We start from the raw sequence: 21,565 nt of genomic DNA on the forward strand, positions 1-21,565 counted from the left end.
ACCATATAGCAATGTAATTACTAGGCACTGCCAGCCGTAACACCAAGGACCCGAAATAGTAATGCAGTTACTATACACTAGTGGCTAGTGTATATGGGCATTACCATCTATTCTATACCCATTACTAACAATGATTAGCGACCTTAGAAGCGGGATGTCGTGGAGCACGTGAGCATCGATCGTAACCAAATTAAATCCCGTTACTATTTTGTTTAAACACCTTTACCCTCAACTATTTAGCAGCGGTGGAGAGACCTACTTCTGTGTGCGACCCGCCCACCTAATTAGACCGGAGCGTAGGCCACCCAGGGGCAGTTATCCCACATGTCCCATATACTATTATGTGATACTATATACTACTTTATGATTCTAAATATGTTCATATACTATATCTAAAATATTTTAAAGGAACATAGACGAAAAAATTGCATGTAAATCCATAGTTTTTTTGTATATTTTGAGAATACCTTCATATTTGTAGACATAAAACAATGTACTAAAAAAATAGTACATACTACCTAAAGAGTAGTATATATATTATCCAGATATTCTTATATACTACTCCCTCCGTCTCAAAATAAGTGACTCAACTTTGTACTAATTTTAGTACAAAGTTAATACAAATTTGAGTCACTTATTTTGGAACGGAGGGAGTACATATTACACGTATATATACTTTCGGTTTTGATAGATACTGCATACAACATACAAAACTCACGTGAAGGTAACTATCACTGGTGGTAGGAAACATTTGTTTTATATATATATATATTTGCTAATATTAGCAGAATTATATTGCGCTAACATTTTCGAACTGCATGCTCAACGCAAGTGCACGACATTTTTGAAGTAAGAATACTGCAATACTGAGACGAGTGAACTTTTCGTTGCAAAAAACTGCACGCGGTTTTTTTATACTGTTATTTATTTAATTTTTAAACTGTTTGTGGGAATGAGGTGTGTCATGTACCGTTGGAAAGCTATGGATTAGGTGCAACTTCGCCATGTTGAACATTTTTCGAGATTCTTCACGGTTTAAAAGCAGTTTCGAAAACGGTGCGGTGCTTGATGAGTGACAGCGAGTGTCTTTTCGCGTTTTTTTCCTAACGGCCTTACTGCACATGGACATACAGTTAGTAACTTCTTTACCATAGATGCATGGACATGGTAGAGGCTAGTGCATCTCCCCCCTCCCCCGAGCCGCTCCCGCAATCGTCCTTGGGGGCAACCCTGGCCGCCTCCGCACTGTCCCCTCCTCCCGGCCTCTCTCCCCTACTGCTGCCGTTAGGCGTCGTTGGGCAAAGCCCGACCGACGTAGGTGGCGGCGGGGAGCTTCTTCCCCTCGGCGTGGTCAGCGGCTGGCGCGGGACAACGCAGGGGAGTCGGGTGGCCGCGGGCTCGGCGGCGCGGCGTTGGGAGCACGGGGCGGCGGCTGCGCGGCCTGACAGCGCCCTGGGGCCTGGACGGCGCGCGGCGGCTGCGGTGTGTCCTCCCCATCAGGTGGTGGCGCGTGGGGCGACACGGGCCAGATCCGGTGCCGGTGGCTCGTCCTTCGACGGGGGCTGTGGGCGGCATCGACCATGGCTGGCTTGTCCCTGATGTAGGTAGGGGCCGCGCTGTGGTGGCGGTGGTGGTGGGGTGGCTTGGGGCGGAGACGGGCAACGTTTGGTGCTGTCGGCGGTCTCCCTGGTGCCACGGGCTGCGCATGGCTTGGGTCACAGTCGGCTGTTTCCTCTTCGCTGTTGGGTGGGGGTAGTAGCGGCGTGGTGGCGGTGCGTGCCCGACGACTCCAACGCTTGGAGCTCGCCGGGTGGCGCGGGTTGGGCAGTGGCCCGGTGTGGCTGCTGCTGCTCCGGCCGTGGATGGCTCCACGGTAGCTTTGCAGGTCGGCTGCGGCGGCGGCTGGCTTGTACTAGCGTCGACTCGTCCGTAGGCGGCTTCTGTCGGCCTTTGATATCTCTTCTCGTTGTTCGGGTGCTACTTTTGTCGAAGGGTTGGCCTTCTCCTAGTTGCGGTCCATCGCTCGTCTCGCATCCGGTGCTGCAGGACCGAGCTCGTCTCGCGCCCGGCGGCAGGACCGAGCTCGTCTTGCGCCCGGTGCTGCAGGATGGGTCGATGGAGGCTAGTTTTGGCTGGCCTATAGGGTCTCGACGCTGGGGGCCGCCCAGGGGTGCGAAAGGCGGGGCCTTTCCGCTCGTCTCTTTGGTTGGGGTAGCGGCGGGTCTCGGGTGAGGTGGTGTCAAGGTCTTGGATGCCGGCGCGGCGGCCCTGGTGGTGGTAGCGTGGTGCTCATGGGCACATCCTGTGGCTTGGTGTTGCCCGGTGGCCATAGCCGTGTCGTGGTGGCCGGGTTGTGGCGTTCGGTGGCGGTGAGTGTTGGCCAGGGTGAAAACATGTTCTATCTTCGAACGGACCGGCGGCGGCGAAGCTCGTTCCCTTCTTGAAGGCGTCGTCCTGGCTCTCATTGCCCTCGTGTTGCTCCAGGGCAAACTTTGATCCTCGGATCGGGCGGTGGCGGCGCTTAGGTGTCATAACCTTCTTGAAGTCGTCGCCTTGGAGCCCACGATTCGTCGTATGCTGCTTCATCTCTTCGCGGTGGCGTATTCATGGTTGAAGCCCCCGGTTGCTCTTGTAGTGCCAGGGGTGGTGTGGCTGTGCTCAACGCCTATGTATCCTGTCTTGGGTGTGTATGTCTTGTGGTGGCGGGCGTTTGTACCGGGTTCTTAATCGTTGCTTTATATATAAAGCGAGGTGAAAGCCTTTTTGGATAAATGCATGGACATTGTTAATAAAATTTCAGATAATATGTAATAGTAAATATGTAATATCTCTAGGCCATTTTTGTTTGGGCTTTTGCTTCTGCTTTTGCAACTTTTCCACTTTGGCCAAAAAGCTATAAAAGCTCCTAAATATGTGCTTTTGAAGCTTTTATGGTTTTTGAAGCTTAAATAGATTATATTGATTCATCAAAAGCCAAAAAACTCCAAAAGTACCTATTTCTTTACGGAGGGGGTACTATATATAGCACGGTTAAATTGACTAGTAAAGTGATCACTAAACGCTCTTATATTTCTTTATAATTTCTAGTCAACTCACTCGTTGAAAAAGCTCCAAAAGAAATATAAAAGCGTTTAGTGATCTAAATGCTTTTATATTTTTTATAATTTATTAGTCAATTTTACTAGTTGAAGGAACTTGTGGGTTAGGATAGTAAGGACATGGTTACATATATGTGCAAAAGTCTTTTACCATCAGGTGGAAACTGTGGGTTGGGACGTGGTCACTTTCTTAATGAGCGAGTTCGATCGTGGTTTGAATGGCCGGGGCGTACAAGTTAATATATATACAACGACTCCAACGAGTCAAATTTAACTAATGAACACATACAAAGGTCTTGTGTTCAAGATAAAAGTAATAACGAAATTGAAATATACCTTAGACAGGTAAGATTTAACAAATGCCTTAAGAAGGCTAAAAAAAACAAGTGGCGTCCATATCACTGCCCATACCACTATCTGAGGGATAACCATAGCTAATGTTGTCATACAGATTATCTGTTGAAGGAAAATAATTAGTAAAAATCCAATCCTCGTCCCCAACCTTCTCTCATTGCCGACACCATGGGCAGCCAATCCTCGCTCCTCTGAGATGTACTCCCTCCGTTCGGAATTACTTGTCGCGGAAATGAATGTATCTAGAACTACTTGTCGCGAAAATGGATGTATCTAGACGTATTTTAGTTCTAGATACATCCATTTCCAAGACAAGTAATTCCGAACGGAAAGAGTACCCCAAACATTGTCACGCTCATCGGTCTTAAGACTGGTAGCAATGAAGTTCATCTGTCTTAGGACCGGTACCAGTCATCGCATGTGACACTAACTCTTAAGGACTGTAATGTTTTCTCGGGTGCTTTTTCATTCTTCATGCATTTCCCTGTATGGAGTTATATTTTTCTTTCACCTTTTGTTGAAGTCTCCCGTTAATATATCTTGCAGGAACAACAAGAAAAGCAACTTGAGCTAATCCTTGCAATTGGGGAAGCAAGTAGGATATTAGATGACAAGCAGGACTTCTTAGGCCAGGAAACTGCTATATCTTCCAGTTCAGCTCCAGATTATGCAAATATAAGGGACCCGAATATCAATGGAACATCAGATTTTTAGGCACGGCAAATCGAATGTTTTTATGGCAATTTACGTTGGCGCAAGGATGGCAACTAAACTTACCACCCTCGGCAAACATAATTTGTCATGAAAAACGTTTGATTTGCTATGCCTAAAAATCTAATGTTAGTTTTTTTTAGCATTTCAAAATATAAAAGCTGAAACACTTGCAGGCGGCAATAAAACCCCTGATTTCATTTGCCGAAACAGAAGCTATAGAAGCGTCATAAGCCTCTGCAGTAAGGTTTTGTACCATCCAAATAGTGAAGAGGAATAGATGATTAAAGTGGTTCCCTGACGAATAAAATCACTGCTTTGGACAGTAAGCTGCCAGCAATATTTTGATATGCCCTTTGTAAACACAGGAGACGCAGAATAAATACACCATAACGTGTGATATGTTTTTTTTTTAGAAAAAAATGATGACCCCCGGCCTCTGCATTTGGGAGATGCATACGGCTATTTTATTGATTATTCTTGAGGACCTTACAAAGTAGTATAACAATATGCCTGAATCCGTCATCTTGGCAACATCTGCCGCTACTCCAATCCGTATGATGAAGGGGTGCAACCTGGGCCAAATACCCAGACCTCTCACCTAAGCCTAACATTTAAAGCCGGAGGCCCCGACCGAGCCACATATCGGGTCCGGGGCACAAACCGGTCTGACGCACTCACATGTGTTGTCGCCGCCATCTTCCACTAGTCCATCTTTAGAGCAGATTGAGGTGCCAACCTTGGTATGTGCCTCCGCCATCGACGCCACCATGACGCCAAACGACGACCTCCACCTACGCATGAGTCCATGTCCAAGCAACGGACGCAGATCCATGCTAGGATAGGGCCGCACCGCCGCCATCGCCCACCACTCACAAGCGCCACCCAGCCCCAAGGTTTCCAAAGCGGCGCATTCAAGAAGGGAACGGCGTCGTGAGCGCCGTCGCCGCCCAACAAAGTTAGGGCTTTCGCCCGGGAGACCTAGGGGAAGGGGAAGTGAGGGGATCAGTCCATGCCGACGCCTCAAAGGAGGGGAACGGCGCCCTCAGGCGTCGCCGTCGACGCGGCCGGCCATGGCCGACCAGGGATTTCTCCCGAACTAGATCCCCGACACCAGCAGCGCCTTCTGTACAGAACCGGCGACCCAAGGAAGCGCGGCCCGACGAGGTTGGCCCGCACGCCAAACAGGAAAGGAGGGGAGGTGCCAGATCGCGCGCACCGGCCACCGCAGAAACCGCCGCCGGCAGCCAACGACCACCGGATCCCGCCGCCCGCGCGGGCGGGACGCCAGATCCACCGCCCGCACGACTGCTAGCCGGTCGTGCCTTGCCAATGAAGCCGCCGCTCCAGATCTGGGGTTTCCCACGCAGAGGCAGGGCAACCGAGGCCCCGCCGCCACCATCCTTGGCGCCCCGGGCTTGCCCGGCGGCTGCCTCAGGCGGCGGCGAGGCAGGGAAGAGGAGGAGGGGCGGCTAGGGAGGAGGGAGGAGGAGGGGTGGCTAGGGAGGAGGAGATAATGTGTGATATGTGCAGAGCAAAGCTCTTGTTTTTACAAGATCCCACCTCATGCCTGGTCAGTAAGAAGATAATCGCTGCTTTAAACATGAAGATGTGGCTAATATTTTTTATACCCTATATTTGTAAAACACAGGAGGTCTAGAATAATTAACTGCTATATATATGTCTGTTCAAGCATGAACGCGGCTGGTGTCCAATAAGCTGCAAGCACGCTGAGAAGTTAAAATATGGAACCAGCTGGCAGTGGCTGTGCAAGTAAAATTATCTACTGAGCATTACCCATCTAGCTAGGACTGTCCAGTCTTCAACTCATCCTGTGATTGTGTAATGATTTGTCTTACACCAGGTTTTGGCTTGCACAAAACATCTTTAAGATGGCCTCAAATGAAAAGATGCCCAACATGAAAGTTATGTGTCCCGTTGAATCAAACAATTTTTTTTCCGTCATCTTCATCAGAGGTTGAATCAAACAATTTTTTTTGGAGTACGCAGCGGTTTCCTCACGCACCGATTAATTTGTGTAGTGCCTCAAGACTCTTGTGAACAGTGCGTCTCACTGTCCTCAAACACACGCGAGCAGCAGCTGCGTCTTTTACCGAACAGGCACATGCACTCTGCTCTCACTAGTCCATGCATGTGCGCCTGATTGGTCAAACCATCCATGCACTAGCACTAACACACGTACATGCATTAGGTATGTGACTTTGCCACACGTACACACATACACTCTAATTTGTGAAGACTAACAGAGTGAGAAAAGAGGGAATTAAAACCCAGACTTTAATCTATTATTTCTAGCAACCATCATATTAGAACCTTTAATAAAAATCACACTATTATTTACATTGGCCACATAAAATATTCTTACAGGTCCTATGTGATGCATTCTGCGTCAAGTTGCTGCGCTTTCGCAAATGGCTCTTCGTTCGCGGGCTAAGTGGGCTGCTTGGTGCATGTTTCTTTTGTTAGCGCGGGTGTTTATCTGGTTCGAACTGTTTCATTGATTTGTTTTTATGTTTCTGCTGTTTCTGCTGCTTCATCGGCATGTAAAAGCTTAGAGCTTCTTTACAGTACATAAAAGAAAGTATTATGCTGTTTGAACTTTTCAAACAGTAAGAAAAGGTTAGAGCTTCTTTACAAACTTGTTCTGCTGTTTAAACCTTCTTTGGAACTGCCATTAACCAATAAAGTATCACTGTGGCACCGTGAAAAAAAACATAAAAATGTATCTAAACAGTACACAAAGCCTGTTTACAAACTGATTCATCTGTTTTTAACCTTCTTTACAACTAAAAGTAAGCAAGAAAGTATCACTTGGGCAGTGTGAAAATCATAAAAATGAATCAATAAGGTAACATTTTCCCATGGAAGTATTTCTTTCAACTGAATACTTTTCTTGCAGTGGAATTTCCCTTGAAGTTGAAAGTAATAATAGCGATGAGACCATTCAGAATAAAAGGGATAAAATGTTAGTTTGAACTGGGGAAAAAAAGTTGGATGGGTAAAATGTTTAGGAAAAAAGAAATATGGTGATACATCTTCCTACCAAGGAAAATACAAGTGCAAAAAATTTGTGCACTGGAATTCTTTAGGTGAAAACAGTTACACTATCCATTACTCCCTCTGTCCCAAAGTAAGTGTCTCAACTTTGTACTACCTTTAGAACAAAGTTGTACTAAGCTGAAGACACTTATTTTGGGACGGAGGGAGTATTATTTAGTGCAGAAACTGCAGACCATGAAGTTTTTTTTTTTGCAGGGAAGATCATGAAGTTACCTAAGCTGAGTTCATATGCGGAACGAAATATGATTAGCTTTCTAAGCTTGACTTGAATATGCGGAAACCTATTGAAGAATAAATGTTATTAAAGGAAATTAATGCACCGATCAATACAAAGGGCAAGGCCTAGCAAAAGTGATATTTCTCTCGTGTTGTTGGGTGAAAAGAACTAGAGAACTTACATGTCTCTGCAGGAAAGACGTTACGAATGGCAGCTAAATTTCATTGTCCTTGCAAGTCACAATCTCAAAAAGAAATTTCTCACGTAGAGCTTGTAGATGGTCCTTCATTTTATGAAATAAATTGCAGTTTAAATTTGGTTATGTTCTGAAGATTGACCAAAAAGGAAAAGAAGTGCCTTAATTGTAGAAACTGGTAGGTACTTACATTAGAGAAACCCTCCACTCCGAGACCTTTGTAGTTGCTAACATATTGAAGAAGGAAAATTCTTGAGTCATACCTGAAAAAAATGATGGAAATTCAGTGAATTTAAATTAGTTTCTATCTATTGTTTCATGATATAGAAGAAAGAAGTTTCTTATGAGTCATATAAGTGTTGGGGAACGCAGTAATTTTAAAAAATTTCCTACGCACACGCAAGATCATGGTGATGCATAGCAACGAGAGGGGAGAGTGTAGTCCACGTATCCTCGTAGACCGTAAGCGGAAGCGTTATGACAACGCGGTTGATGTAGTCATACGTCTTCATGATCCGACCGATCCTAGTACCAAAAGTAAGACACCTCCACGATCTGCACACGTTCGGCTTGGTGACGTCTCACGAACTCTCGATCCAGCTGAGTGTCGAGGGAGAGCTTCGTCAGCACAACGGCGTGATGACGGTGATGATGAAGCTACCGGCGCAGGGCTTCGCCTAAGCACTGCAACGATATGACCGAGGTGAATTATGGTGGAGGGGGCAACCGCACACGGCTAAGAGATCAATGATCAACTTGTGTGTCTATGGGGTGCCCCCTCCCTCGTATATAAAGGAGTCGAGGAGGGGGGAGGGCCGGCCCTCTATGGCGCGCCCTGAAGGAGTCCTACTCTCCCACCGGGAGTAGGATTCCCCCCTTTCCGGGCTTGTTCGGTTAATCCTCCTCCTAAGAGGATTGGAGGGAATTGGCAAAGATTGAGATGTATTTTGACTTATAAGAGGTTTAAATCCTCCTCAAACCCCTTCAATCCCCTCGGTTCTACACGCAATCGAACAAGGCCTCCCTGGTTGGACTAGGAGAGAAGGAAGAGGGAGAGAGGGAGGAAGGAAAGGGGGGCGCCGCCCCCCTTCCTAGTTCAATTCAGGCCAGAGGAGGAGGGGCGCGCGGCCTGCCCTGGCTGCCCCTCTCTATCCACTAAAGCCCATTAGGGCCCATATACTCCCCTGGGGGTTTCGGTAACCCCTCGGTACTCCGGTATATGCCCAAACTCTCTCAAACCTTTCCGATGTCCAAACATAGTCATCCAATATATCAATCTTTATGTCTCGACCATTTAGAGACTCCTCGTCATGTCCGTGATCATATCCGGGACTCCGAACTACCTTCAGTATATTAAAACACATAAACTCATAATACCGATCGTCACCGAACGTTAAGCGTGCGGACCCTACGGGTTCGAGAACTATGTAGACATGACCGAGACTCATCTCCGGTCAATAACCAATAGCGAAACCTAGATGCTCATATTGGTTCCTACATATTCTACGAAAATCTTTATCGGTCAAACCGCACCACAACATACGTTGTTCCCTTTGGCATCGGTATGTTACTTGCCCGAGATTCGATCGTCGGTATCTCAATACCTAGTTCAATCTTGTTACCGGCAAGTCTCTTTACTTGTTCCGTAATGCTTTATGCCGTGACTAACTCATTAGTCAGATTGCTTGCAAGGCTTATAGTGATGTGCATTACCGAGAGGGCCCAGAGGTACCTCTCCGAAACACGAAGTGACAAATCCTAATCTCGATCTATGCCAACCTAACAAACACCTTCGGAGACACATGTAGAGCATCTTTATAATCACCCAGTTACGTTGTGACGTTTGATACCACACTAAGTGTTCCTCTGGTATTCAGGAGTTGCATAATCTCATAGTCATAGGAACATGTATAAGTCATGAAGAAAGCAATAGCAACAAACTAAACGATCATCGTGCTAAGCTAACGGATGGGTCAAGTCAATCACATCATTCTCCAATGATGTGATCCTGTTAATCAAATGACAACTATGTCTATGGTAGGAAACTTAACCATCTTTGATTAACAAGCTAGTTAAGTAGAGGCATACTAGTGACACTCAGTTTGTCTATGTATTCACACATGTACTAATTGTTCGGTTAATACAATTCTAGCATGAATAATAAATATTCATCATGATATAAGGAAATAAATACTCCCTCCCTTCACTTTTGTAAAGGGGCGGAGCGAAATCATGTGCACACTCGCTCGGTCGCGCACGAGAATGGTGTTTTCCATTTTTTTTCCCGTGTCGGCCGCGGACATGGTAGCGAAACATTCGCATCCCCTCCCTCACACACTTGCCCACATCCCTCCCTCTCTGACGCACGCTCGCCCGCATCGCCGGCGCCGCCTCTCCCCGAGCTTCTCCCTCGCCTGCGTCGTCAGCGCCCTCTCCCTCGTCCGCATCGCCGGCGCTCTACAGCACCAACTCCATCGTTAAAAATGCGATTCCCCCCCTCCGGCTCTCTGATTTGCAGTGGCGGTGCTCGATCTGCGGCCTGGACTATCAAGACGGCGCGACGGAGCTGCTGCTGCTGGTTGCCTGCCCGGAGCTGCTGCTGCCGGTCGTCCGCCCGGATCTGCTGCTTCAGGCGATGCCCACATCGCCGTCACCCTCCCGCTCCTCTTCCTCCTCAGCATCAACGGCAGGGGTGCTGGGAGGGGGAGGGGCGGATGGGCGGATGGGCCCTTCTTCGAGCCGTACAACCATCGCAGAGCAGAGCAGGAAGCTCGTCTCCGAGGTGAGGATTTACCGCAGCCGCTGTAGTTAAATGCATCTGTTTCATCCTCTGTAGTCTGTATTCTGCTCTTCTCACCTCACCTTCAGTTAAATGCATCTGGTCATGGATATGATTCAGAGCATCAGATTCACAAGCATGATGGATGGAGGGATCTGTCAAATGGTGCGACTCCTTGTACTACAACGACAGTGACATGCCGGCCTCCCACACGCACATAGCATGCACTGATTGACACCTCAGTAATCAAATGCAGGGGAGTAGCTAGCTTTGCTTGTATGTGTGTGTACTAAGATGAGGCAGTTATCAAATTAAGTGTCTTCTGAAAGCAACAAATATGATGATGATACAGTACAAACTTGTAAGTCACATCAAACTCTGCTTCTGCAAAAAAGAAAAACAACTCTGCCTCTGTTTTGGAGAAATAAAAGTGAAGGAGAAAGATTGTGTGTGTGTGTGGATGAAAATCAAGCAAAGACAAATGATGTCCAGGCCACTTTAGTGTTCACCACTTGATCCTCTCCACCTAATTTGCCTTGCAGATTAACAGATGTGGTGGAGTATATCTTCTGGAATGGGTATGAACTGTCCAAAGTTCAGGTAATCTACTTACTGCAGATGGAGTAGTTGCCCTTTTACTCAACTGAATGAAATACTCCATAATTTAAATATCTTGTGCTAAATATGCGATCTCGTTAGAAATTCTCCATAATTTAACCCAACCGAATGAGTTGATCGACATGAATTTTTCTGGAGTAGTTCACCAACAGTACATTGAATAAAAGTTCAGTTAAGCAAGCATGATACTCCTATTTTTGGAGTAAAAATTCAGTAAAGAGCTTGGCATCTCTCTTTGCATCTCAGTTTGCATCTAGGAGTACATCTGGAACTTCCTATGAGTGTATATTCTTTGATGCAGAGAATATATACTCCTATCAAACAAGTAAAGAATATACTCCTAGTTGGAGTGTTTTGCAACTTGCTAGGAGTACTGGGGTATCAACCTATCTATAGCAAGTGATTCAGTTCTCTTCTTTTCCAACCATAAATACTGGAGTATATATTCCAATATACAGCAAGCACTCCCAAGAAAAAGCTGGAGTATATAGCAATATATAGCACAATATAGTCTGTGGCAACAATAATTATAGACCTCAAGTTCACACATAAACACATACTCCTTTGCTTGTAAGCATGGAATACACAAATACTCCAACAAACTGGAGTAGAATACACAACAAGTACACACAGATTACACAACAAACTGGATTAGGATCAGCGTCCAAGCATCTCTAGTGCCATTGCATACACTTCAGGAGGAACTGAGATCCTGGGCGGTAGCAGTTGTAGCCTTTCTAGCCTATCCTTGTTCATGTGCGGGATTTTGTATTTATTGGCTCCACCATTCTTCATTACTTCAACCATGCAAGTCTGCAGAGTTATGAATACTCTGTTGAGTTTTGAAACTTCATATCCATCGAACTCCTCTTGAACACCTTTAATCAGCTCTGGAATAGTTTTTGGACTTTTTCAGTTTGTTAGCGACTGAATCGAGCTGAAGAACCCAAGGTTCAGGGCGTTCATGTCCGGAGAATTTGGAGGCTGATACATTATTCTGATGTCCAGGCCACTTTTGTCCACAGCTTCTGCGAATGCTTGATCATTAGGTAGGATATGTGTTCTCGCGTTATCTTGCTGGATAAAAATGGGTTGTCCATCATCATCTGCAGGCCACAATGCTTGAATCGCTGGCACAACCTTCTGTATAATGTACTCTCTCATCACATCCCTCGTCACTATGACAGGCTTTGTTTCCAATGTCCCTTTTTCCCTGTTCTTGCTTCTTTTTGCTGCAGTCACTCTCACGAATGGCCATACCCCAATTTTTCCGGAGAATGTCATGTTCCCATCTTCATCAAACCGTGGTCTTGCGACCGCTGTGAGAAACATCACTTTTCCAATAGAGTTTTTGATAGGTCTTTCTGGGTCCTCTTCGTCATGCAGCAGATAGTAGTTCCTCTTTCTCTTGGTCATGGAGAACCATTTCTCGTTGATGTGAACAATACTATGCATACTCCTGAAACTTGGGCTTACATCTCCTAATGTTGCCTCATCTAGCGTAGAGAGGCAAAAATCCACCCTATCTCTCTTATTTTCTCTGTCAGTACCGGCTTTACCCTGTTGGAGTGTCTCCTTATCTTATTCAACTTGAACTTCTTGTATAGTGTAGTAGGGCTTACACCTAGTGCCTTGGCTAGAGATCGAATAGTTGACCTCTTGTTTAAGGGAATTGTCGGAATGAGAGATAGGATATAATCATAAGATTTTCTTCCACAATTTTCCTTTCTTTTGTTTGAAACATCCACCTCCTGACCAAGGCCTTTCTGTTTCATTGCCGTCTCCCATATTCTTTGAATAACTCGGAACATGTGCTCCAAATATTGCAGCCACGTCCTTCTTATCAGTTCTCTTGAACTTGCCTCCTCTACTCTTATGGAGGGTTTCCAAGGACATGTAAGCGGCATATCTCTGCGCATCAGTGAGTCAATTCCTTTGCCTTTGTACTCCTACAATAGCAATAGAATAATTAAATTAATTATTGCAAGAATATTACAAATTGGTTGTTGGAAATGTAAACAAGAGGTCAACAATAGCAACAGCAATTCCATAGGATAGGAGTATTGCTTGCTTTGCTTGCTGTAAATATAAACATAAATGCTGCTTGCTGAAAATATAAATGTAAACTAAACTTGTAAATATAAACTAAACTGTTCAGTTCTGTATACCTCAAAACTTGTAAATATAAATAGATTATAAACTAAACTAAACTTGCAGCAATTTCGTTTCCATTCGTAGCTGTCAGGGTATATGCTTATTTTGAGGGTAAATATGTTCAAGAGAAACTGGTCAGATAGGCTTTGTTCCTGCTGAACTGAATTGTCTATATGTGAATGTAACCTGGTAAGGGGACATTTTGGCCTAAAAATAGATATTTGGAGCTATGCTCTTGGCATGGTTCTGAACTGAAACTTATGTAGCCATTTTTGTTTTAACGCATGAGTGTCGTGCACCCTTCTTTGATAGCTTGGGCAAGGCATTTCAAATAATTGGAGATAGGGGTCCCATGAACACGTATCAGCAGTAGGTGGGCACCGCTCTCCGCACCATGGTTGGACAGCTACATATTTGTCAGAGAGTAGAAGCAGGCTGATGCAGCGTGCAGAAAATAGAGAACATGTCTAGATCAAACAAATCATCTATTGGTACTCCCAGCTGGCCAGCCGGAGCCAAGGAGATTAGCTGGATTTCCTCTTACAAAAAACCAAACTTGTAAGAGGTAAATATGCCGCCAGGTTATATTCCGGAGCCACGGAGCCACGAACATTGCAATTTCTTTTCCATTCGTAGCTGTGAGGGTAAATATGCCGCCAGGAGTAAATATAAACTTGTAAATATAAACATGAGCTGTAAATATTTTGAGGTACACCGCTGTTCTTGCAGCAATTTCTTTTCCATTCATAGCTGTTAGGGTATATGCTTACACACATACATGCTGTCAGAGTATATGTTTATTTACACACACATACATGGAGTTTGTTCAGTTGCCTATAAGCAAATGAGACAAAAACTGAAAATGTCCCTACAATGTCCAGGAGACCTCTGTTGCTTGTTGAAAATGTAAATGTTGCTTGTTTGAATAACCTGTGAACAAAATGAAGCTTCCTCATATGCACTATTCAAGCAATCCCTTCTCTGTTACTTTCGAGGCATAATTTGATGCAAGATTAGAAGAAATTATACCTGAATTTTGACCAGCATTGTTGCTTTCTTCTTCAGGTTCTTCGTTGCCTTCTTCAGGCGGAGTGAAATTGAGATCTGGGACTACCATGCTTGAAATTGGGCCAATGATCTACTGCTGTTGATGTTGAGGATCTGCTTCTTCCTTGCTGTTGAAGATCTGCTGATGTTGTTGGTGAGGAGCTGGACCATCAAAGGTGCTGGACGAGGAGCTGGGCTGGCTTTCGGCGAGAAGCCAACAAGGATCACCGAGCCTGGAGGTTGTGGAATACGCAGATCCTGGGCAAGGAGCAGCGAGGTGCTGGGCGAGGAGTTATGCCGGCTTCCGAGCTCAACTTCTCCTGGCCTTCTCCCCTGGCTCCCCTGGCTCAAGGCTAGCTGCACCTTGCCGACGACGCGGGGAAGAAGGAAGGCAGTGCTGGCGAGGTGCGCTGGGGCTGGTGGCCGGCGGCCGGCGAGGTGTGGTCCTGGGGCCGGCGGTGACCAGGAATCTGGGCGGCGATGAGGACGAGATCCTGGGCGGCGGTGAGCGGGAGATCCTGGGCGGAGAAGTTGGGCGCCAGGTGAGCAGCAAGGAGATCTTGGGCGCGAGGTGGGCAGCGGCGCGCTGGGTGAGGAGAAGCCGGGCGCGAGGTGGGCGACGACACGCTAGGCGAGGAGAAGCTGGGCGCAAGGTGGGCGATGACGCGCTGGGCGAGGTGATTCCGATATTTTTTGAATTTCAAATTGATCGATTGGAAGGGGTATTGTTGTCCATTACCGATTTTTTGGGGCTGTCGGAAATTTTCTTCCGCGCCTTGCTACATCTTGAGCACTGCGTTGGTTTTCCCTTGAAAAGGAAAGGGTGTTGCAGCAAAGTAGCGTAAGTATTTTCCTCAGTTTTTGAGAACCAATGTATCAATCCAGTAGGAGGCTACGCGCGAGTCCTTCGTATCTGCACAATACAAATAAATCCTCGTAACCAACGCGATAAGGGGTTGTCAATCCCTTCACGGTCACTTACGAGAGTGAGATCTGATAGATATGATAGGATAATATTTTTGGTATCTTTGTGATAAAGATGCAAAGTAAAATAAAAGCAAAGTAAAAAGCAAAGGAAATAACTAAGTGTTGGAAGATTAATATGATGAAGATAGACCCGGGGGCCATAGGTTTCACTAGTGGCTTCTCTCAAGAGCATAAGTATTTTACGGTGGGTGAACGAATTACTGTTGAGCAATTGACAGAATTGAGCATAGTTATGAGAATGTCTAGATATGATCATGTATATAGGCATCATGTCTGAGACAAGTAGACCGACTCCTGCCTGCATCTACTACTATTACTCCACTCATCGACCGCTATCCAGCATGCATCTAGAGTATTAAGTTCATGAAAACAGAGTAATGCCTTAAGCAAGATGACATGATATAAAGGGATAAATTCATGCAATATGATAAAAACCTCATCTTGTTATCCTCGATGGCAACAATACAATACGTGCCTTGCTGCCCCTACTGTCATTGGGAAAGGACACCGCAAGATTAAACCCAAAGCTAAGCACTTCTCCCATTGCAAGAAAGATCAATCTTAGTAGGCCAAACCAAACTGATAATTCGAAGAGACTTGCAAAGATAACCAATCATACATAAAAGAATTCAGAGAAGATTCAAATATTGTTCATAGATAATCTTGATCATAAACCCACAATTCATCGGTCTCAACAAACACACCGCAAAAAAAAAGAGATTACATCGAGAGAGGGGGAGAACATTGTATTGAGATCCAAAAAAAGAGAAGAAGCCATCTATCTACTAACTATGGACCCGAAGGTCTGAGGTAAACTACTCACACTTCATCGGAGAGGCTATGGTGTTGATGTAGAAGCCCTCCGTGACGGATGCCCTCTCTGGCGGAGCTCCGGAACAGGCCCCAAGATGGGATCTCGTGGGTACAGAAGGTTGCGGCGGTGGAATTAGGTTTTTGGCTCCGTCTCTGATCGTTTGGGGGTACGTAGGTATATATAGAAGGAAGGAGTACGTCGGTGGAGCAACAGAGGGCCCACAAGGGCGGAGGGCGCGCCCTGGGGGTGGGCGCGCCCCCTACCTCGTGGCTTCCTCTTTTGTTTCTTGACGTAGGGTCCAAGTCTTTCGGATCATAATCTTCCTAAAAATCACGTTCCCGAAGGTTTCATTTCGTTTGGACTCCGTTTGATATTCCTTTTCTGCGAAACTCTGAAATAGGCAAAAAACTGCAATTCTGTGCTGGGCCTTCGGTTAATAGTTTAGTCCTAAAAATAATATAAAAATGAATAATAAAGCCCAATAATGTCCAAAACAGTAGATAATATAGCATGGAGCAATCAAAAATTAAAGATACGTTGGAGACGTATCAAGCATCCCCAAGCTTAATTCCTGCTCGTCCTCGAGTAGATAAATGATAAAAAGATAATTTTTGATGTGGAGTGCTACTTCGCATAATTTGAATGTAATTTTTCTTAATTGTGGTATGAATATTCAGATCCGAAAGATTCAAGATAAAAGTTCATATTGACATAAAAATAATAATACTTCAAGCATACTAACTAAGCAATTATGTCTTCTCAAAATAACTTGGCCAAAGAAAGTTCATCCCTATAAAATCATATAGTTTAGTCATACTCCATTTTTGTCACACAAGAATGCTCTCATCATGCACAACCCCGATGAAAAGCCAAGCAATTGTTTCATACTTTAGAAATCTCAAACCTATAAACTTTCACGCAATATATGAGCGCGAGCCATAGACATAGCACTATGGGTGGAATAGAATATGATGATGGGGTTATGTGGAGAAGACAAAAAAGGAGAAAGTCTCACATCAACGAGGCTAATCAATGAGTTATGGAGATGCCCATCGATTGATGTTAATGCAAGGAGTAGGGATTGCCATGCAACAGATGCACTAGAGCTATAAATGTATAAAAGCTCAACAAAAGAAACTAAGTTGGTGTGCATCCAACTTGTTTGCTCATGAAGACCCAGGGCATTTGAGGAGACCCATTGTTGGAATATACAAGCCAAGTTCTATAATGAAAAATTCCCACTAGTATATGAAAGTGACAAAACAAGAGACTCCTTATCATGAAGATTATGGTGCTACTTTGAAGCACAAGTGTGGCAAAGAATAGTAGCATTGTCCCTTCTCTCTTTTTCTCTCATTTTTTGGGGCTTCTCTTTTTTATGGCCTTTTTTTTATTCCTCACTTGGGACAATGCTCTAGAAAATGATGATCATCACACTTCTATTTATTACAACTCAATGATTACAACTCGATACTAGAACAAAGTATGACTTTATATGAATGCCTCCGGCGGTGTACCGGGATATGCAATGAACCAAGAGTGATGTGTATGAAAGAATTATGAACGGTGGCTTTGCCACAAATACTATGTCAACTACATGATCATGCTAGCAATATGACAATGATGAACGTGTCATGATAAACGGAATGGTGGAAAGTTGCATGGCAATATATCTCGGAATGGCTATGGAAATGCCATAATAGGTAGGTATGGTGGCTGTTTTGAGGAAGATATAAGGAGGTTTATGTGTGAAAGAGCGTATCGTATCACGGGGTTTGGATGCACCGGCGAAGTTTGCACCAACTCTCAATGTGAGAAAGGGCAATGCACGGTACCGAAGAGGCTAGCAATGATGGAAGGGTGATGGACTCAACATTAGTCATAAAAAACTCACATACTTATTGCAAAAATCTACAAGTCATAAAAACCAAGCACAACGCGCATGCTCCTAGGGGGATAGATTGGTAGGAAAAGACCATCGCTCGTCCCCGACCGCGACTCATAAGGAGGACAATCAAAGAACACATAATGTTTCAAATTTGTTACATAACTTTACCATACGTGCATGCTACGGGACTTGCAAACTTCAACACAAGCATTTCTCAAATTCACAACTACTCAACTAGCATGACTTTGATACTATTACCTCCATATCTCAAAACAATCATCAAGCATCAAACTTCTCTTAGTATTCAACACACTCATAAGAAAGTTTTTACTATTCTTGAATACCTAGCATATTAAGATCATTTAAGCAAATTACCATGCTATTTAAGACTCAAAATAATCTAAGTGAAGCATGAGAGATCAATAGTTTCTATAAAACAAATCCACCACCGTGCTATAAAAGATATAAGTGAAGCACTAGAGCAAAACTATATAACTCAAAAGATATAAGTGAAGCACATAGAGTATTCTAATAATTTTCAAATCATGTATGGCTCTCTCAAAAGGTGTGTACAACAAGGATGATTGTGGTAAACTAAAAAGCAAAGACTCAAACCATACAAGACGCTCCAAGCAAAACACATATCATGTGGTGAATAAAAATATAGCTCCAAGTAAAGTTACCGATGGAAGTAGACGAAAGAGGGGATGCCTTCCGGGGCATCCCAAGCTTTGGCTTTTTGGTGTCCTTAGATTATTTTGGGGGTGCCATGGGCATCCCCAAGCTTAGGCTCTTGCCACTCCTTATTCCATAATCCATCAAAAATCTTTCACCCAAAACTTGAAAACTTCACAACACAAAACTCAACAGAAATCTCGTGAGCTCCGTTAGCGAAAGAAAACAAAAGACCACTTCAAGGTACTGTAATGAACTCAGTCTTTATTTATATTGGTGTTAAACCTACTGTATTCCAACTTCTCTATGGTTTATAAACTATTTTATTAGCCATAGATTCATCAAAATAAGCAAACAACACACGAAAAATAGAATCTGTCAAAAACAGACAGTTTGTAGTAATCTGGAACTAACGCAAACTTCTGAAACTTCAAAAAATCAACCAAAATAGGACGACCTAGGCAATTTGTTTATTGATCAGCAGCAATTGGAATCACTATTTTATCACGTTCTGGTGATTTTTAACAATTGTTTTCGTGAACAGAAAGTTTCTGAAAATTACAGCAAGATCAAATAACTATCATCCAAGAAGATCTTATAGGTTTAACTTGGCACAAACACTAATTAAAACATAAAAAAAAATCTAACCAGAGGCTAGAACAAAGATTTATTGAATAACAGCAAGGAAAAATATTGGGTTGTCTCCCAACAAGCGCTTTTGTTTAAATCCTTTTAGCTAGGCATTGATAATTTGATGATGCTCACATAAAAGATAGTAATTGAAACACAAAGAGAGCATCATAAAACATGTGAAAATCACATATAAGTCTAACATACTTCCTATGCATAGGCATCTTGTAGGCAAACAAATTAAGGCAAGCAAAAACTAGCATATGCAAGGAAGCGGAAAGAAACAATAGCAATCTCAACATAACGAGAGGTAATTTAGTAACATGAAAATTTTCACAACCATATTTTCCTCTCTCATAATAATTACATGTAGGATCATAAGAAAATTCAACAATATAGCTATCACATAACATATTCTCAACACGATCCACATGCATGCGAAGTTGACACTCTTCCAAAATAGTGGGATTATCATTAACTAAAGTCATGATTTCTCCAAGCCCACTTTTATAAAAAATTTCATAAGATTGAATATTATCCAAATATGTGGGATCTAAAGTTGACACTCTTTCAAACCCACTTTCAATATTATTGCAAACACTATTATCAATCTTATATTCACCATGGGGCTTAAATAAATTTTCAAGATCATAAGAAGAATCTCCCCAATCATGATTATTGCAACAGGTAGTGGACATAGCAAAACTAGCACCCCCAAGCTTAGGGTTTTGCATATTATTAGCATAATTTACATCAATAGAATTTATAATAAAATCATTGCAATCATGCTTTTTATTCAAAGATCTATCGTGAATCACTTCATAAAGCACTTCATCACAATTTTCAGATTCACGAATTTCAAGCAAAACCTTATAAAGATAATCTAGTGCATCCAAATCACTAGGAATTGGTTCATCATAATTGGATCTCTTAAAAAGATTGGCAAGCAGATGAGGATCCATAGATATTAGCTTCTCTGTTTAGGAATAAATACTCAACTATTTCAACCAAACGGGCAAACGAGCCAAGTAAGACATTAAGGCAAATGAAAAGAGAGGGCGAATAAAATGGCAAGGGTGAAGTGGGGGAGAGGAAAACGAGTGGCAAATGGCAAATAATGTAATGCGGGAGATAAGGGATTGTGATGGGTACTTGGTATGTTGACTTTTGTGTAGACCTCCCCGGCAACGGCGCCAGAAATCCTTCTTGCTACCTCTTGAGCACTGCGTTGGTTTTCCCTTAAAGAGGAAAGGGTGATGCAACAAAGTAGCGTAAGTATTTCCCTCAGTTTTTGAGAACCAAGATATCAATCCAGTAATCCAGTAGGAGGCTACGCGCGAGTCCCTCGTACCTGCACAATACAAATAAATCCTCGCAACCAACGCGATAAGGGTTGTCAATCCCTTCACGGTCACTTACGAGAGTGAGATCTGATAGATATGATAGGATAATATTTTTGGTATTTTTGTGATAAAGATGCAAAGTAAAATAAAAGCAAAGTAAAAAGCAAAGGAAATAACTAAGTGTTGGAAGATTAATATGATGAAGATAGACCCGGGGGCCATAGGTTTCACTAGTGGCTTCTCTCAAGAGCATAAGTATTTTACGGTGGGTGAACGAATTATTGTTGAGCAATTGACAGAATTGAGCATAGTTATGAGAATGTCTAGGTATGATCATGTATATAGGCATCACGTCCGAGACAAGTAGACCGACTCCTGCCTGCATCTACTACTATTACTCCACTCATCGACCGCTATCCAGCATGCATCTAGAGTATTAAGTTCATGAAAACAGAGTAATGCCTTAAGCAAGATGACATGATGTAGAGGGATAAATTCATGCAATATGATAAAAACCCCCATCTTGTTATCCTCGATGGCAACAATACAATACGTGCCTTGCTGCCCCTACTGTCACTGGGAAAGGACACCGCAAGATTGAACCCAAAGCTAAGCACTTCTCCCATTGCAAGAAAGATCAATCTAGTAGGCCAAACCAAACTGATAATTCGAAGAGACTTGCAAAGATAACCAATCATACATAAAAGAATTCAGAGAAGATTCAAATATTGTTCATAGATAATCTTGATCATAAACCCACAATTCATCGGTCTCAACAAACATACCGCAAAAAAGAAGATTACATCGAATAGATCTCCACGAGAGAGGGGGAGAACATTGTATTGAGATCCAAAAATAGAGAAGAAGCCATCTAGCTACTAACTATGGACCCGAAGGTCTGAGGTAAACTACTCACACTTCATCGGAGAGGCTATGGTGTTGATGTAGAGCCCTCCGTGATGGATGCCCTCTC

The 21,565-nt window shown here is 43.7% G+C and overlaps 1 protein-coding gene and 2 long non-coding RNA genes across 4 annotated transcripts in view; 2 read left to right on the top strand and 1 right to left on the bottom strand.

Annotated features, from left to right (window-relative positions):
• The window catches only part of LOC109756496 (uncharacterized), a 29,080-nt gene extending 24,592 nt beyond the window's left edge, over positions 1 to 4,488 (top strand). The window contains exon 4 of the mRNA XM_020315329.4: positions 3,999 to 4,488. Within this exon, the coding sequence (XP_020170918.1) occupies positions 3,999 to 4,166 (168 nt within the window). The 3' untranslated portion in view covers positions 4,167 to 4,488. The remainder of the gene's footprint in view (positions 1 to 3,998) is intronic.
• Positions 4,489 to 9,873: 5,385 nt separating this feature from the next.
• LOC109756494 (uncharacterized) lies at positions 9,874 to 15,091 on the top strand. 2 transcript variants are annotated; one of them, XR_012188637.1, is made up of 3 exons: positions 9,874 to 10,439; positions 10,526 to 11,036; positions 14,274 to 15,091. It is a non-coding gene; the product is annotated as an uncharacterized lncRNA (long non-coding RNA). The 2 variants fall into 2 exon arrangements; XR_012188636.1 differs by having other exon boundaries at positions 10,557 to 11,036.
• LOC141026460 (uncharacterized) lies at positions 13,929 to 14,474 on the bottom strand. Its single transcript, XR_012188638.1, has 2 exons — positions 14,238 to 14,474; positions 13,929 to 14,138 (listed from the first exon to the last, which is right to left on the bottom strand). It is a non-coding gene; the product is annotated as an uncharacterized lncRNA (long non-coding RNA).
• Positions 15,092 to 21,565: the final 6,474 nt, after the last annotated feature.

Source organism: Aegilops tauschii, chromosome 7, assembly GCF_002575655.3.
Source record: "Aegilops tauschii subsp. strangulata cultivar AL8/78 chromosome 7, Aet v6.0, whole genome shotgun sequence".
In the NCBI taxonomy this organism is placed as follows: domain Eukaryota; kingdom Viridiplantae; phylum Streptophyta; class Magnoliopsida; order Poales; family Poaceae; genus Aegilops; species Aegilops tauschii.